This window comes from Metopolophium dirhodum, chromosome 5, assembly GCF_019925205.1.
Source record: "Metopolophium dirhodum isolate CAU chromosome 5, ASM1992520v1, whole genome shotgun sequence".
In the NCBI taxonomy this organism is placed as follows: domain Eukaryota; kingdom Metazoa; phylum Arthropoda; class Insecta; order Hemiptera; family Aphididae; genus Metopolophium; species Metopolophium dirhodum.
In genome coordinates this window covers 5,525,863-5,544,652 of record NC_083564.1, presented here as the reverse complement: position 1 = coordinate 5,544,652, position 18,790 = coordinate 5,525,863, and the positions used below count along the sequence as shown (strand labels likewise).

At 32.7% G+C, this 18,790-nt stretch overlaps 2 protein-coding genes across 2 annotated transcripts; one reads left to right on the top strand and one right to left on the bottom strand.

Moving 5' to 3' along the window:
- Positions 1 to 1,572: 1,572 nt before the first annotated feature.
- Positions 1,573 to 9,831, top strand: LOC132944771 (mucin-4-like). The gene is made up of 3 exons (XM_061014256.1): positions 1,573 to 1,731; positions 1,844 to 2,860; positions 8,625 to 9,831. Exons 1-3 carry the CDS (start codon positions 1,723 to 1,725, stop codon positions 9,624 to 9,626), a joined length of 2,028 nt encoding a protein of 675 aa, XP_060870239.1. The 5' UTR covers positions 1,573 to 1,722; the 3' UTR covers positions 9,627 to 9,831.
- A 1,005-nt stretch (positions 9,832 to 10,836) lies between these two features.
- On the bottom strand, positions 10,837 to 15,502 carry LOC132945937 (uncharacterized). Its single transcript, XM_061015774.1, has 6 exons — positions 15,368 to 15,502; positions 15,108 to 15,300; positions 14,893 to 15,004; positions 14,369 to 14,540; positions 12,576 to 13,042; positions 10,837 to 10,967 (listed from the first exon to the last, which is right to left on the bottom strand). Exons 1-6 carry the CDS (start codon positions 15,462 to 15,464, stop codon positions 10,899 to 10,901), a joined length of 1,110 nt encoding a protein of 369 aa, XP_060871757.1. The 5' UTR covers positions 15,465 to 15,502; the 3' UTR covers positions 10,837 to 10,898.
- Between the last annotated feature and the right edge of the window lie 3,288 nt (positions 15,503 to 18,790).

Sequence of the window (18,790 nt, the reverse complement as noted above, 5' to 3'; positions counted from 1 at the left end):
TCCAGTTCCCGGTAGTACATTTCACGTATGCCCGCAAAAAATATTACGTTCACTTTTTTATCAAGTTCCATTACCACAGTAGTTATTGTTTGAAAAATAAAAATCGAACTAAGTATGTCAGACGCACGCCGATCGATAGCGATCGAGAAAAAAACTAGTAATTAAGACAAAAACCTCAGTTTTTATCTGAATGTAGAAATCGAAATACCTACACGAAATGTAATTTAATTAAATTCTTTATTCACTTTTACATCTAGTTGTCGACAACTTTTATCAACGTCATTATTCAAATATTTTAAATTAAAAAAAGTTATAAAATATTTCATAATATAATAAGGTGTCCGACCAGTCACTGCTACACCTAAATAAAAATTGTCAGCCATGCGTATATTACATAATATCAATGTTAAAGTAGATCAATACAGTAGATTCTCATCGTATCAAACGTCAAAATTTGGAATTTTTCGTTATCTTTAAATAAACTGAAATCTCTTAAAACTACTATTGCACTAAAATACCAATAGAATGAAACTCGATATCTTGAATTTTTTGATAGCTCCAAGTGGTCGCTCCTCTTCATGTCAACATAACAAAAGTTCACATGGTTTTTCATAAGTAAAAGCGTTTGGTTATTTTCGGGATGAGAAGACTATACACGATTAATTTCTTATTTACCAAGAAATTTAATCATCATTTTGACTACAGATCTGTGACCTCGAGGTGATATGTAATATTACATAGGTTAATGATAGGTTGGAAGCCACACACGGCCGGTGTTTATTGATTATTAGTTTCATACTAAAACAGTCCTTTAAACGGAAACGTTTCTTTTATTTAATTTTTGGCATCGTCTCGGTGTGGTGTGGTACTTTACTCGAAAACGTTAATGATGTCGAAAACTCGAAAAATCACCGAACGTTTTACACGGTATACGATTTCGCAAAAGTAACTTTTTAAATTATTTATCCAACGTTATTTACAATATACTTACCATAGACAGTACACGACATTTAAATGTCACATGCATACAACTTACACACGTGTGACCGACTAACGATCGCAGCGTCATATATTGTACGTCGGAATGGAAACGTAATTATTCAAATGTGAATTTACATAATATTTTGTGTTGCCAATAGTTTTACATTAATTTACAGTAAAATAAAAATATGAAAAAAAAAGAATTCGGTCACCGGTATAATAATAATATTGTTGGGTAAAAAAAAAATCCGCAATCGTCGGTGTCTATATTAAGACAGTAAATATGTTCTATGTATTTAGACTTTCGAATAATCCGCGCCGACACTGTGTCAAAGTCCAAATTATAACTAGTCTGTATATACGTATATGACGTGCGAGTTATTATAAAACTATTCAATGGTTTACCTATATAGTTGTATTACGTGATCCGAGGACGACGACAAACATGGGATGCGATAATAATAATAATAATAATATTCCAGATTTTGTCATTCGCGACGAGCAACTCGTCTACATATTTATACCACCACACTCATAATATGTAAGCTAATATAGGTAATATTATTATATATATATTAAGTGACACAATAAACCAGTACGGGTTCACCTGACTCGATACATCACTTCAAACAACACAGTGGGGAGGGTGGTACGCTTATCTGGAGACTTGTATATATAGTCCACCGACCGTGTCCAACAATCATCATTCATCGAGATCGCTTCCAACAATCAACACTCGACATGAAATTCGTAAGTACAACGCTAAAAATCCGTAATGGCTAGTCCACCAGTTACATAATAATAATATTCTCAAACAGTTTGAAGTGTAATTTTAAACATTTGCGACTTTTGGTGTTTACAGGCAACAGCTCTAGTCACTTTGGCGGTCGTAGCCCTCGTCCGGGCCGACGTGTCCAGCGCCGACAAGAAGACAACGAAACACGAAAAGAGGAGCTTGGGCGGTTACGGGTCTGGATTAGGACTTTCCGGTCTCGGCTACAGCTCTGGACTAAGCTACGGCTCCGGTCTCGGCTACGGTTCTGGTCTCAGCCACGGATCCAGTCTCGGCTACAGCTCCGGTCTCGGCTACAGCTCCGGTCTCGGCTATGGATCCGGTCTGGGCTACAGCTCAGGTTTGAAATACGGTTCCGGACTGGGCTATAGCTCAGGTCTTGGATACGGTTCCGGTCTGAGCTCCGGCTACGGTCTGGGAATCGGTTCTGGTTTGAGCTACGGTTCTGGACTAGGATACTCCGCTGCTGCCCCCGCACCGACAACCGGCCCCCTCATTCCGATCTCCAAAGAAGTTCACATCATCAACCGACATGCCCAACCGGTGTCCGCCCCGTACCCAGTGCCAGTAACCCATGACGTCCCCGTACCCGTGCCACACGCAGTGCCCTACCCGGTCGACAAGCCATACCCAGTCCATGTGCCCGCCCCATATCCAGTCCCAGTCGAAAGGCCCGTCCCGTACGCAGTCGACAGACCTGTTCCCCATCCAGTGCCATCGCCTTACCCAGTCCCAGTAGTCCGTGACGTGCCAGTTCCAGTGTCCAAGCCGTACGCAGTTCCAGTAGTTAAACAAATCCCCGTACCAGTGGCCACTCCAGTCATCGTGCCCGCCGTCCACCACTCTGCACCATTGATCTCTTCCAGCTACAGCGCCGGACTTGGATCGTCTGCACTTGGATACGGTTCTGGTTACGGTTCCGGATACGGTTCCAGCTACGGTTCCGGTTACGGACTTGGGTCTTCTGCCATCGGTTACGGTGCATCTTCATACGGTTCCGGTAGCCTGTACAGCGGATCTTTGGGATACAGCAGTGGAGGTCTGTCTTCATATGGACATGGCGCCCACAGTTTCGATTACAAGAAATAAAACACTCGAATGATTCGCCTGCCTTGCAGCACTACACTGCATTGACGAAGATTATACTTAAGATTTATATTGTACCGTGTATATTGTGTATACACATATTATGTTCTTAGACAATTATTACAATTTTGTTTATATATATTTTCAAATTTGTTAATAACTGATAGTTATTGACTGAAATTAAATAATAAATGTTTTTATTATATTATATACTTGTTTGTTTTTTCAAAATATAATTTTTATTCCCAATACTCCTTGGGACTATTTGACAGTAGGTATACATAATATATATTCACTCATCTAGTACCAATAAAATACATACAATTATATATTCAAAATACCATAGCCTCTACACAAACCTTAACATTTATAAAATTAAAAACATTGTGTCAATGAATATTCGAGATTTATTCGAGATAATATTCTAACAACTACAGCAATTATAATAGCATTACAAAACATACTATTTTAATATTATGATGCTAAAAAATAAAGATTACATATTAAAGTAATTAAATTAAATATGACATCAGCATATGAAATTTAAATAAGGTTGGTAAGTGGATGTCGTTCTGCTGTACAGTAGATTAAAAGTTGGTCATTTTAATGGATGGTATTAAATTTGAATTCAATGATGTAATATCATTGTATAAAAAAAACGATTTTGAGTGAAAACGGTCAGACAGCCTATTTACTAATTATACTTGATGATATTACTGTGAACAAAGTAAATTATATATTTACCTTTTTACGTGGAACCTTATTTTAAATTTTAAATCCTTAACTATAAAAGTTGAAAATTTTATATGGGGGCGATGGTTTATTAATGTATGTGAATAAAAAAAATAATATAATTTTTTGAAAATTTTTGAAAATGTTTATCTAATATTAATGCTTTTATAGACTTACCAAAAAGTTTGGGATAAATGTATGCTACCGTATATACAATAATAAAATTAATATAATTTATATTATTGTAGACAAGTCACTGCAATAACTCTACCTAATAGATGTGTTAAATTTTAAAACAATTATGTACAATCATTGTATACGACAAACGATTCTGAGTAAAGATGATCCATCAGCTTATATAATTGAATATATTTTATGATATTATTGTGATTAAAATAAATTATTTTATTATTAGGTGTTAGTACTATAGTAGGTTAAATTCATATTTTCCATAAAATTTGCATTTTAAAAATGTCATAAGTGAAATATGAGTGTATAAAATATAATTATACTTTATAAATGCCTCAAGTACCCACTAATACTATTTTTAAATTACTACCTACAAAATAACTAAAATAGTTATTCTTCGTTTAAGTATATAATTTCGTCAACATTTAAACTAAAAATATCTAAAAAAAAAAGTGTGTTTAGATATATTTTTTAGATTTTTGGGTTAGCGAGAATATTTGTTTTAAATTGTCAAGGTACTAGTAGCTAGTTACTGTCTAGCTTTGCATTTAGTGCCATACTGTCATACTACTTATATTTATTTGAGCTTTTGATATTTATAATAACGACAATTTATTTCTTCGTATAGTTTGTTTTCTAGTTCAATTTCCTGAAATAAAACAAATGATCAATAATCGCGAATGATCAAACGATCATAAGATTAAATTTTAACGATCGTTTCGAAAAAATGAATACGGTTAACGCTACAACTAAATCGAGAATAATAATAATAATTATTACTATAGTTATTATTATTATTATTTTTATTTTTTAGATTGTAATTATCTTCAGAAACTGTGGCCATTGAATTTTAAATTACAATTATTATAATAATATAATTCAAATGACTGTAAGGTTACAATACAGTACAGTTAAGCCTTATAATATTATACCGAATACGATGAATATATTTTGTATGAGTGCCTAGTACTAACGATTAGAACAGTATGTTGTAAATCTGAACTTATCTTTATCGCATATATGTTTGGCATTCTGTTTATTTAACTACCGTAAGACGGGGTGAATAGAAACACTTTTGAACTTTAAAATACCATAAAAACTTAATAAAGTTGGCACCGAAATACATTTCATAGTTTGTTATTCCTTGGAGCAAATAGGGAGGCACATGTGGGCCTTAGTCTCCCCTAACTCAAAAATTTAATATTTAGGAATAAGTCTTTTTTTAGAAAATATTGTGGTGGGGGGGGACTCCCGTTACACAAACAATTTGGGCTTTCTACGCCAATGGGATTGTGTGAGTCCAGTTTTAAGAATATTGATGGAAATTTTAATTTTTCGGTAGGACCTGATAAATAATACAAAATGATAAATTCTACGCTCTTGATTCTGTTTGGTTTCCATATTCCAGGAAGATAATATTATTATATTATTTTCGTTTCCATAATTGTACACTGATCAATTCAAAACATTTCAAATACGTGACGAGTCAATCAAATAAAAATATTTTTTTGGGTAATACGTCATAATATGTTTTGTAGGTACCTAAAGCGCTGCTTGTCATATTACGTATTATTCTAAAGACGAAAACACAATTTAATCAACTCCAGAACTGTCTAAAAAACGGTATTTTCCATTATTGTTTACTATGAAAGTATCTGTCCTAATACAAACATAAATACTTGACAAGTTAATGATATTTTTCAACTGATTTAAGTTATGTTAAAAGAAAAAATTTAAAAATCTTAAAGTTAATAGTTTACAAATTTTAGATTCTGAACGTAGTGATAAATGTATTGATATTACAATGATGTGATTTTAAAAAAAGTTGTTTGTGTCTGTTTGGGGCAGTAAAAATACTTCTATTTTCTACTTCAGAATTGTATTTGGTAGGAAGATAAAATATAGTTGGTACTTTGGGGAGTTAAAAGAAAAATTTCTCGGTAGTTTTCTAATGCTAGGAAAAAAAAGTTTTAGAAAAACGGGAATATTAACGCAGAATCGGTTTTTGACAAAATCAATTTTGGTTTTATTATATAAACTCAAAAATTATAAGCTATTATTAAATTATGATCATTTTCAATAAGTGCAAAGGTACAAGATAATATTTTAAAAATATGTTGACTCTTTTTGAGTTATTTAAAGACATGATAAGTTATCAATTTTCTTTTTAGTTTTTATTCAATTACTTAAAATTAAATAATTTTTGCTTAGTCAAAAAAATTGAAAATGTAATAAAAGGTTCCTCATAAGTTTTTATTAATGTAACTAAAAAAAAAAGTTGAGTGTATATCCATAATATTTATTATAGGGAGCGTCGGAAGTTAGAATTTTGACAACATTTGTCAAACTCACGAAGTCATTTTTTTTTTATGAGCATTTAAATTTCAAAACCCTTAAAATTACTATTTATCCTCAAAATATTTTTGATACTTGATTGTTCTTTAAAAACGAATAACCATAGTTGATAAATTTTACCAAATTTTTGTTACATAATTATCATGATAACATTTTCAAAATATTTTGATTCTAATATGAACTAATTAAAGAAATTTGAAATTGAAATTTTTAAAAACTAAATCAATAATAATGTATAAAATGTCAAATTGTATAGCTATAAGGATTAAACATTTAAAACAATAGGTACCTATATTAACTTAGTTATTTGGCTATTACCTATTATAAGTAAAAAGTTGATGAAATTAGATATACTTACCTGTAAACGAAGAATAACGTTTTTTGTCGATTGATTTTTCGTTGTAATTCAAAAATACAATACGCGAGCACTTGGATATTAATTGGCGTATACCTATTATATAAATTATTTTTCTACACATAATGAAATTTCAAAATATTTAGAATCATTTAAATTATTACCTTTATATATACCATGAACCTAATTCACACTGTTCTACCTCTTTCGTAATTTAATACGATAGAAATATACACTACCTAGGTATTATAATAATTGAATATACCCCTCATCCACTGCCAAATATTCACGGAAGCTAGAAAAGAATGCAAAATACCAGACACTCTGTATGAAGCCATCGGACCCTATGCTGACGTACAAAAAATTATCACTTTTTTAAAAAAAATTGAAAGGTACAACTTAATTTAACCTATCATTTTTTGTCAAATAATCATATTGTAAGCTAATAACCATGATGTTGATGCTGTAACAATAAAAAAAAAAAATAATAATTGAATATTGATTAGTATAATAAATGCAATGTTTTCGACAAAAATGAAATCAACCTACCATAATACTAAATAGCAAAATAAGTTCCTTTAATAATAGTTTTTTTGATACCAAAAAACATGTCATGAAATAAACTTGATATAATATGCTGACAGGCCTTCTCCGCTCAGAATCATTTTCGTATACAATGATATCATTAACCCACTCAACTCCTACAGGCACTACAACAAAGTGGTTGCAGGACACTTTGTACGGTTACCTAGAAAAACTTAAAACCGTGGACAGTTTGTACTATTTGAGGTAAAAAAAAATGTATACATATCACATAATTTTTATTACAAAACACATGTAGTTAACAGACATAAATAATAATAATAATAATAATAATAATAATAATAATAATAATAATAATAATAATAATAATAATAATAATAATAATAATAATAGTTATAATAATAAATTCGTTCTGTGTACAGGTTTCTTGAATTTTTAACGTATGCATAACATACAAGTATAAATTATAATAGAAAAACAATAAAATTGTATTAAAAAGTGTCCAATTTTACGAGTTTCAATTGACAATAATATTTAAAATGTGCAGTATAAACCCACACATAAGATATAAGACATTACACACTATAATACACTAAAGTGTATACTGGTTATACTTAATGAATGTTAAGATATTGCAGGATGAAAATATTAATAAACAGATAATAATCAAACAATTGTTTTCTGCTCACAGTACAAACTTATACTGAGTTATACATAAATATCAATAAATATTATATTAAATAAAAATAAGTATTTTATTGTATGTGTTTGGCGTACTGCGTGAAACTAAACTAATGTCTCATACTGATTGTGATTACAATTCACGATCAAAGTAACGAAGTTTTGAGAAATTTAATTTTGTCGTACCTTGTAAAATATATTTTCTGGTTTATTTATATCGTACAATGTGTCCGCAATCGACTTTTATCAATTTATTTTCACCGTACAAAATGTCCGCGATATGCAACTCAAACAATAGGTAGTACAAAGTGTCCGTTTACCCAACAAAGTAGTACCCACTTGCTCACATTTTTTTTATTTACTCAGTTTATTAAAAAATATAGTAACAGACAATCGAATTGCCGATTTGAATTAAGATAATTTTTTTTGTTTTTTAAATTAATATTCAACAGATGGTTTAAAACAAATACCGGTGTAGTATCAAAAATATTCTGGCTACCTATTGGAAACAAGAACTAATTTGAGGATTACATTTTAGATTTCTTAATGTGTATTACACACATAATATTAGTATAGTTGCTCATCGCTGTGTAATACATAGGTAATATTACTATACAGAATATGTGACACAATAAACCAGTACAGGTTCGGCTGACTGGATTAAAATATTCGCATAGAAACAACGCGAAGGGAAGGGTTCAACACATATCTGCAGACTTGTATATATAGTCCGCCGACCGTGTCCAACGATCATCATTCAACAGTACTGCTTCCAAAAAACCACACTCACCATGAAATTCGTAAGTACAACGCTAAAAATCTGTGATGGCTAGTCCACCAGTAAACTAATAATATTCAAAAAAAATTTCAAGTGTAATTTTAAACATTTGCGACTTTTGGTGTTTACAGGCAACAGCTCTAGTCACTTTGGCGGTCGTAGCCCTCGTCCGGGCCGACGCATCCAGCGCCGACGCGAAGACAACGAAACACGAAAAGAGGAGCTTGGGCAGTTACGGGTCTGAATTAGGACTTTCCGGTCTCGGCTACAGCTCTGGACTCAGCTACGGCTCTGGTCTCGGCTACGGTTCTGGTCTCAGCCACGGATCCAGTCTCGGCTACAGCTCCGGTCTCGGCTACAGCTCCGGTCTCGGCTACAGCTCAGGTTTGAAATACGGTTCCGGGCTGGGCTATAGCTCAGGTCTTGGATACGGTTCCGGTCTGAGCTCCGGCTACGGTCTGGGAATCGGTTCTGGTTTGAGCTACGGTTCTGGACTAGGATACTCCGCTGCCGCCCCCGCACCAACAACCGGCCCCATTGTTCCAATCTCCAAAGAAGTTCACATCATCAACCGACATGCCCAACCAGTGTCCGCCCCATACCCAGTGCCAGTAACCCATGACGTCCCCGTACCCGTGCCACATGCAGTTCCCTACCCGGTCGACAAGCCATACCCAGTCCATGTGCCCGCCCCATATCCAGTCCCAGTCGAAAGGCCCGTCCCGTACGCAGTCGACAGACCTGTTCCCCATCCAGTGCCATCGCCTTACCCAGTCCCAGTAGTCCGTGACGTGCCAGTTCCAGTGTCCAAGCCATACGCAGTTCCAGTAGTTAAACAAATCCCCGTACCAGTGGCCACTCCAGTCATCGTGCCCGCCGTCCACCACTCTGCACCATTGATCTCTTCCAGCTACAGCGCCGGACTTGGATCGTCTGCACTTGGATACGGTTCTGGTTACGGTTCCGGATACGGTTCCAGCTACGGTTCCGGTTACGGACTTGGGTCTTCTGCCATCGGTTACGGTGCATCTTCATACGGTTCCGGTAGCCTGTACAGCGGATCTTTGGGATACAGCAGTGGAGGTCTGTCTTCATATGGACACGGCGCCCACAGTTTCGATTACAAGAAATAAAACACTCGAATGATTCGCCTGCCTTGCAGCACTACACTGCATTGACGAAGATTATACTTAAGATTTATATTGTACCGTGTATATTGTGTATACACATATTATGTTCTTAGACAATTATTACAATTTTGTTTATATATATTTTCAAATTTGTTAATAACCGATAGTTATTGACTGAAATTAAATAATAAATGTTTTTTATACTATACTTGTTTCATTTTCATACGTTTAAAAAAAAGATTTGAAATCAGAATATTCCTTGAGACAATTTAAAAAATATATATTTATACTATAGATATATTTTTACTTTCTTGTTTCAGGATAATACATGAAATTATGTATTTAAAATACAATTTTATTGTTTTCAGCTAATTTTTTACTAACCATATACCAAATAATGCTAATAATATTGCATCAACTATAACAATTTCGATAGCATACTAATATACACTATTATAGCCAGGCATAATACTAAAAAGTAAAAGTTATATATTTTGTAGACTAAATTAAAATAAATATAACGTCATCGTATTAAATCAAAAAAAAATTTCATTCAAATTGTCCAAACCGATGATTATTATAATCTGATAACTGATACTTTTGTAGTATTGTACGAGTCTTATATCAATTATTTGTTCTATTTTAGTATATGAAGTTCAACTTATAAATTATACTTACATATTTTGTATATTGTATCGTATATATTTAAACAATGATTTCAAAGATATGAAATAAATAAATCCTACGACGCCCCAACTAAAAATTAGATAAAACATAAGACATTATCGCATGACCACACGCGTGTAATTAAATTATAAACACAATAAATTTACGTTAGTGTCATAATATTATGAATCCTAAGACGTTATGCACTATTGTGGATACGATAAGGAACTTTATTTCATGTATGAAATTACGTTATGTTCATGTGCTACGTATTATTTTTGATATAAAATATAAATTATTTTACATCGTAAAACGAATTTATATATATTTTTTAAAGGACTTAATACAATACAAAATTGCTATAATATCATCACTCAATACTTAAATAATACTTTGGACGAATGCCAATTAACATAAAACGTATAATTTACGTAAAATTGATTTTCTTATATAATGTTTATTGTAAAATGTAAGTATATTATATTATACATAATAATTAATTTATTATTTATAATTGACCAGCTTAGACACCTTTTATAGGTTTGATAGGCCACCGAACTATTATTTTCATTACATGTCTTGTGTGTGTTTTGCGTCGCACTACTAATATTAAATTTTTCTTTTTAAATTATTATAATGTCTTATTTCTTCGTAAAGTTTTTTTTCTAGTTCGATTTCCTGAAAAATAACAAACAGACATTCATAAGATTTAATTTTTACGATCGATTCAAAAGAATAATACTGTTAACGCTACTACTAAATTGAGAGTAATAATTGTTATTGTTATTATCTTATTTTGACGGTGTTCAATAATAATAAAAATATATTTTTTTTTTTTAATAGATTATATCTTCAGAAACTGTGACCATTGGATTTTAAATTACAATCATTATTATTGTATAATTAAAATTATTGCAACGTTAAAATAATTTGTACAGTCAAGCATTATATACCGTTGAATACGCTGGATATTCTTATGAGTAGTACTTTGATTAGGTATTAAATTAACGATTCGAATTGCTTGTTGGAAATCTTGGCTTCACCTTATCGTACATAAGTTTCACATTTAGTGTGATTGTGATTAAATATAATGTGAATGAAACAGGGGGCTCTTCATTGGCTCCTAGGAAGGAGGTTTGGAGGACTGAGTCTCCCCAATTCAAAATTGTATACTTAGTACGCTCATCCACTATCATGTCTGAGTATTACTATTAATTACTTTTTGGTAGCTACTCTCCTCAAGTTTTCATGTAATGTTTATTTACAGACTGTAATTTTTCTAATAAATGTTTTTAAAAAAAATTTCATTTAAGTCTTATTTCGAAAATATTATGGATTGGGACTTACATCCCCACTCCCCCCTTAAAAAAAAATTAGACTATTAGCGCCCATAGGATTACGTGAGTCCAATTCAAAACCTATATTATATTGATGGAAGTTAATATTAAGACCTAACTGTCGAAAAATCGTCACTGCCCATTTTTATGGACACATCACACATATCAAAGAGAAGGGATTCTAAAAGTAGGCATAATATTATAACAGAAATAAAGTTTTTGTCTACACACAAATACAAATACTGGTAAAATTAATGATTTATTTTTAATTAAGTAAAGTTTTATTGATTGAAATAATTTAAAAAAGTTTAATGTTCATATTTATTCAATTTTTGTTTGTTTGTTTTTTTTTTTTATGTTGTTTATTTATGAAAATTTACAATCTATACAAAAATGGTACAATAAGTAAATGTCAATAATGATTAAAAGTGGCAATGAGGGGAGTAATAATGAGAGTCTATAATTTTTGTTATAGAAAGATATAGATACACACCGAGCAGTTATACAATTATCTTACTGACTTGAGTTAAGTTTTTTTTTCTTTATATATAAATAGCCAACAAAAATAGCATTACATAAATTACCGCTTGATATCAAAATAAATTATTACTATTGAATAATTCTGGATAGTGGACACAAAAAGTAAATTTAAGAACTATATTGGTAATTTACTAAGGTGCAATGCGCATCATCAAGAAATAATACATTTTAGTAAATTTTATATTTATTTATAAACAAACGTTATTTGGATTTGATTAAAATTAAATGATTATTAAATTGGATTACGTATATAATATATATTAAATTAAAAACCCAACAAGTTAAATATTGAATGCGAAAAAGTTCAGCTTCAAATTTAATTTTTTAACCCGTTAATGCCCAGCATCGCCCGCGCGATTTATCGCACATGCGTGATTTATCGTACGATATTATATCGTTTGCGACTCACCGACTCGCCCGCGTGTAAATCAGCGACACGACTTTTGATCATCGTGATCAAAGCGGTCAAGTACGAGTGGCGGGCCGCCATGGCTTCGACAGACTGCGATATGGCGGGCGTCAACTCCACGCCGTCGACGTCACCGGTCTTCGCGACGATATCGTTCTCGTTCCAGATCTCCCCGAGTTTCAGCGAATAATAGTGGTAAATGTGCGCCAAGGTGGCCTTGTCCTGGAGATCGGACACCAGGCTGCAGGCCCGAATCGTGCTCTCCTCGATGTCGTTGTCGGGTTCGTCTCTGTACCGGTCCTGCATCCGATAATCTTTTTCCGACTCGGCGAACTCCACCAGGTGCACGAGCAGATAGATCTTGGGCTGGGCGCACATGAACATGGACTCCACCGTCGGACTGCACAGGCTGGCCAAGTTTATCGCCGTGGTCGCGTCCCACTGCTCCTGGAACATGAACTCGTCGTCTGCAACGACGGTCGTGGTATAACGTTATTGGCGTTGTCACTTGAGGATCTACCGGGTTTTAATGTATTTACGTGAATTTAATCTATATAAACTAGGATACACCTTTTATATAATACAGCTAAATCACCCGGAGTTAGGTTAGGTTAACACAAAACGGGGCACGGAAAAAAGTTGTGATTGTTCAACTCCTAACACGCTGTGGAAGCAATGTCTTTTTAAGTGTAAATGATATTATATTTTAATGTATAGCCATCCCAACCGGCGTTATTCATGAGATTCGCTTGTGATTATGCCAGTAGTATATTGTCAGGTATAGCATCGCGGACCCCGTGTGGTTTGTACGTAAGTGTATAATTTAACTCTAAACTCTAACTCCAACCTACGGCCCGCGGGCCGGATCCGGCCCACCAAGGTTTTTGAACCGGCCCGCGAAGCTAATTAATGTTATGAAAATGTATTTAATATATTATTCTCATTTAGTTTTCGTTGTTTTTAATTTATTGAATTAATAAAATAAAATGAATTAATTATTTTTTTCTTTTGATGTTATTCGTAATAGCTTATAATAGCCATGTATAAAAATGCTGACCCATGTTTCCAAAGCGTATCACAATTTTGGACCGCCGTAAAAAAGGTTAAAGACCTCTTCTCTAAAGTATCAAAGTTATACATTGTCATTTATAAGTTTGTCATTTTTATTTAATTCAAACTACAGTGGATTAATTAAATCAAATAATACAAAATCCTAACCTAACCTAACCGAACTAAAATCCGATGAATAAAAAAAACCAAACATTCGCGTATGTATAGATAAAGAAGAAAAATAAGAAAAAAACAATGCAAAAAATTGGTCCACCGAACCCGTGGTTCGAAAGTTAAGATATTCTGTACTAAAGTATATAGAAGTGTCACTATATTAATAATAATTACTATTAAATCCAATAGCAAACATTTATAAACAAAAATGTCCATCGTAAATCTCTAAATCGTTGTTTGAGCACCTACCCGGGTTGAACCTCTTATCTATCTTTTTTTAAGTATCTATAACCTATCTTCTTAAATGTCTAATCTACCTCTGTACCAAATTTCATCATAATTGAATGAAAAATTCAAGAATGCATAAAGACATACAGACAAAAATTAATTTATACATATATTATAGATAGATAGATGTAGGACGTAGGTATTATATAATTTACAACTGTAAATAGCTAATGTTTTTTTTCATTTTTATGTTAAAATTAATTCAATATCGTACGACTAGACGACGTCATTATTATGCAATCTCTATTATAATCATATTATTATGTATACTTGGCCTTGACCTTTAAAGTTAAACCGGACTATTTCGCGTCTCCAAATCTCACACACCGATTCCAGATAGCCCTTTCCCGTCTTGGCAGATTTCCATTTCTTGATGTGACATTTAGCTGGTTTGAATACTGCCAAATCTACAAGTGTCGTCAGAATCACGAGCTGTATGGGATATTTGGAAATCTGAAAATCGAGAGTGTCCTTTACATTATTTTCTCTGTAGGTAAACGTTTGAGCATGCCGCACTTTTGTCGCTTTAATGAACAAATGTTAACAATTTAACATGATATTATGTTTTTGTTAATATAACAAAAATAAAAATTAGTGAAATTAACGAAATTGTGGACATGTCTTTGGTTAAGCACTTCCGAAGAAAAAAAAACCAAACTCCACCACTTTACACGGTGTGCGGCGTTTTAATTTTGATGTATCAATATCATATTGTAGACGACGATGTCATCATAAAGACACAATAGTAATTAGTTATAAGCATATAATATTATATAGGTATAGTATATGCCCTAAGGATACTTACGGTTAAAGCGTTCAGTATGTGTTCTATTCCTTTGGCTTTTACAAACAGTTTGACTTGGTCGTTGTAGCGAATTATAGCGTTTTTAATGAAATGCAACAGATCCAATAGAATACTGAAAATACGGTTTCACGCCGTGCGCGATTTAGTCGGCTTATATTGTTTATAATATTTCACACATGCGACAAACAAAATAATAGATATAATGACAATCGTACTTTTGGTTGATGTTCTTATCGACGTCCTCGGCAAAGTAGAGTTCCAACATCCTCGTTACCATGTCAAATACCATCGGATGAGTTTCGGGATTCTGCTGGTTCTCTCGGAAAAACACATTCAATGTATTCAACCCGTAAAGGCTAATGTCTTGAAAACCGTAATCTTGGGGTTTCAACGTATCCAATATGACAGCTGCAACAATAAACCGGCACGGTTTAATATTTATATGCTTTAACGTACACAACGTGACTGCGATTACAATTGATCAATACGTCTGCTTTGAGAGCCTTAAACGTCCGAAGCATATCGTAATCGTCATTTGAAACGATCCCTATGCAAACTATAGCGTTGACCATGGTGCAGGAAAAACTTTTTTGATTTTTCAATGACCTAATCAAAGCCACTAATCTGTGTGCAATCAAAATAATATTTTTATTTCCATCTTATTGCAGTGGCTAAGTGTTAATCTTATAACAGTCAACACTCATTAAATATTAAAATGTTTGAAAAATAATTATCATTTTATTATTAATTTATATCGATATTAATTTTTAAATATTTAAGTTTCTGAGAGAAATTGCCCGCTTTTAGAACATAATATAATTATAAATGTATGATATCGTTCAACAAATATACATATATTTTTCGAGATAATGAGTGTTTAACTGTCAAAAGAATCACACATCACAAAATACATATTAATATACTATAATATCAAACATGAATAAAATACTAAACTCTGTGCAGCATTCGGTTTTTATCGAACTGTCGACGGAGTACAGCAATAAATACGGTAAATTTAACAGCAATCGGTTTAGAATGGTATATAAATTATCGCCATAAATATCTTTTGAATACTCGACATTCAATAACGTTATAAATTCTTTTATCAAAAACGTGTTGAGTTGTTGAAACTACGATATGGGTTCCAAATCACAAAATAAAATACATAACCGTTAAAATATACAAACGAGTATCATAATATTTACAAATATATCGAAATAATTACAATAATGGGCATAATAATATGCATTATAATAAATAATGCTAATAATATTGCCCATAAATAATATTCTAACTGTACGAAATTACCTTGATTTTTGACGATAAACTAATAAACACTTTGTTCGCAATGCCTAACATGATTCTTTTGAGTATAAAATTTTCATTGACAGGATTAAATACCACGTCCTCCAACCAATGTGAGATGTGTATGATTTCCGGCCAAACGCATAACATGACTATGTCTTTAAAAGTTTATAACCAAACTAATTATTAATTCACGATGTTATGTTATCATCACTTAATGCTTGTAGGCGTTAGGTTCAGATATGAGAAAATACCCGTAACGATGTCGTCGGAATATTCCTCTTCGTCGATCGAACAATTGTCCACGATCTCGCCGAGCATGTAGCAAAAATCGTTTCTCAATTTCATACTATTCTCGACGTTTCTCTCGGTTTCGATTTTTATATTGCAAAGTACGGTTCTATATGAAATACAAACTGTAGTGTCAAAAACATTTAACTAAGGCCAGAGCGATGTAAGGCTGAAAAGTTTCTAAAGTTTTCAAGTGAAACTTTTCATGAAATTTTAAAATTTGTAAAGGTTGTTGAAATGAAAAGTTTTAAAACTTTTCATTACCTGTCGAATAGTGATGGATACTATTATTAGAATATTAATTGTATTTTAATAAATAAATCAATAACAGCTAATAAATCACTATTATATAATTATGCAAGATGGCGAGATGTTAAGTATAATAAACAGTTTTAATTATGGAATGGGTATACAATCAAATTAAACGTCTAAAAGAAGAAAGTTAAAAGTTTCAATTTTTTTGTGTATGGTTTTATCGGGCTAGTAAAAACGTGAATTTTACATCTCTGGCTAAGGCCGTGACCGTCAATAATTGACATTAAACAAAATATATTATAAACCCACTCCAGAGTATTGCGAGCAACCCGTGGCGCCTGCAGGATGCAAGTTCCATCGCCACTTTCACTCGACTGCGTGCTCCACACAGAGAACATCCGATTTAACAGCATGATCACAAATTCACATACTGTAAAACGTTCAAATGACACCGATGGCATCCAAAGAAAATTCGGTCTTAACGTGTCGACCAGTATCCGTACCCCGTCGGATTGTATCATGCGTATCGCTATAGAGAGGAAGAAAACTATTTAATTTAAAAATGTCAAACCGAATGTAGTTCTCCGACAAACGACAAGTCTGACGGACAGAGTGGAGGTGATGAGAGTGCAAATTAGCACAATTAGCGATAATCAGTTTGCAATATTATTTGAGTACCATTGGACTGGTACATCGTGGATAACCGTCACATCAAAATCCTCGTTTACAGTACTTTTTTATAAATAACATTGGAAAAACTAACGAAAAACTGTGGGAATACGGGAAGCAGAAGACTTGGCGTCTTACTAAACACCAGTTTTCGACGAATTCAACTTTTGTACTACTGTGATTCAGAAAGCAATAATCGTAGGTACCTAGAGATTTGAAATTTCCACCAAACACTTGTATATCAACAGTTGTAAGTCATTCGAAATTTCTGATTTTTTTTTTTTAAACGTATGTTTACAAAATGTTAGCTTTTTGGTTAAAAGCGGTACAATTTTAATAACTCGTTTCTCATAATTCGTTCTTATATACACTTTATAAATATAAAAAATATACAGCAACAATTTTTTTTTAGAAATGTTTAAGGTTATATATTACTTTGATGAGCTGGTGAAAATCACAAAAATTAAAACAAATTGATATCAACTTCTCGAGTTTTGAAAATTATTTACAACAGGTTTTTCATACCTAAGTTGTATATAGTTACTATAATAAATATTAAATAAACTATAAAAATAACTATATAAATATTAAAAAATAATTTTGCGTAAATAGTTGATGAAATTGGAAATGTACAAAAAATTATAATTTTTCATCAAAAGATGTGTGTGATTTAGATTTAAAAATATTAACCGTAGACATTTGAACATTTCCATTTTCCACCATTATTTAGATCATCATGTTTTGCCTATTATGGTTTTTTTTTAAATATTCATAAGAACTATTTTAAGCTATTTCTACAAGGAACGACACGAACCTATTCAAACTATATTGTGTTGTACGTTGAAATTAGGTCAACTTACCGAAATAAGAAATTACTAATAAAAATAGGTATATAAAGTATCTTGTGACGGCATCAGTACCCGAGTACTGTGCCAACGCGATTCGTGGAAAACCCCCGTAAGTCCGTCTCTATCTATTGGTAAATTGTTTTTTTTTTTAATTCTGTGACTACCCCCCCCCCCCCCCCCCCAATGTTACAATATTTCCTTTTTCCTAACAAATCCACCGCAGTTGAGTCAATGATTTCCAAAACAAATGTATCATATAATATATCTTTTAGGTATAAACGTACAGTGGTCTCGGAAAAATGATTAGTTTTTCGATCGAAAATACGATAATATTGTATTCACAACATTTACCCGATTGATTGGACGCGGTCACGACGTTGTACGAGAGTTTCAATAAATCGTCGAGAAACGTTTGGCTCGTGACGTTCCCGATGAGTTGCATTAAGGTTTTCGGTAAGTCGCTCATTCCTACGGCTTCGTGACAACAACCCAAGCTGACCGAGTTTTCCGGCACGCTTTGGCGCCTGAGT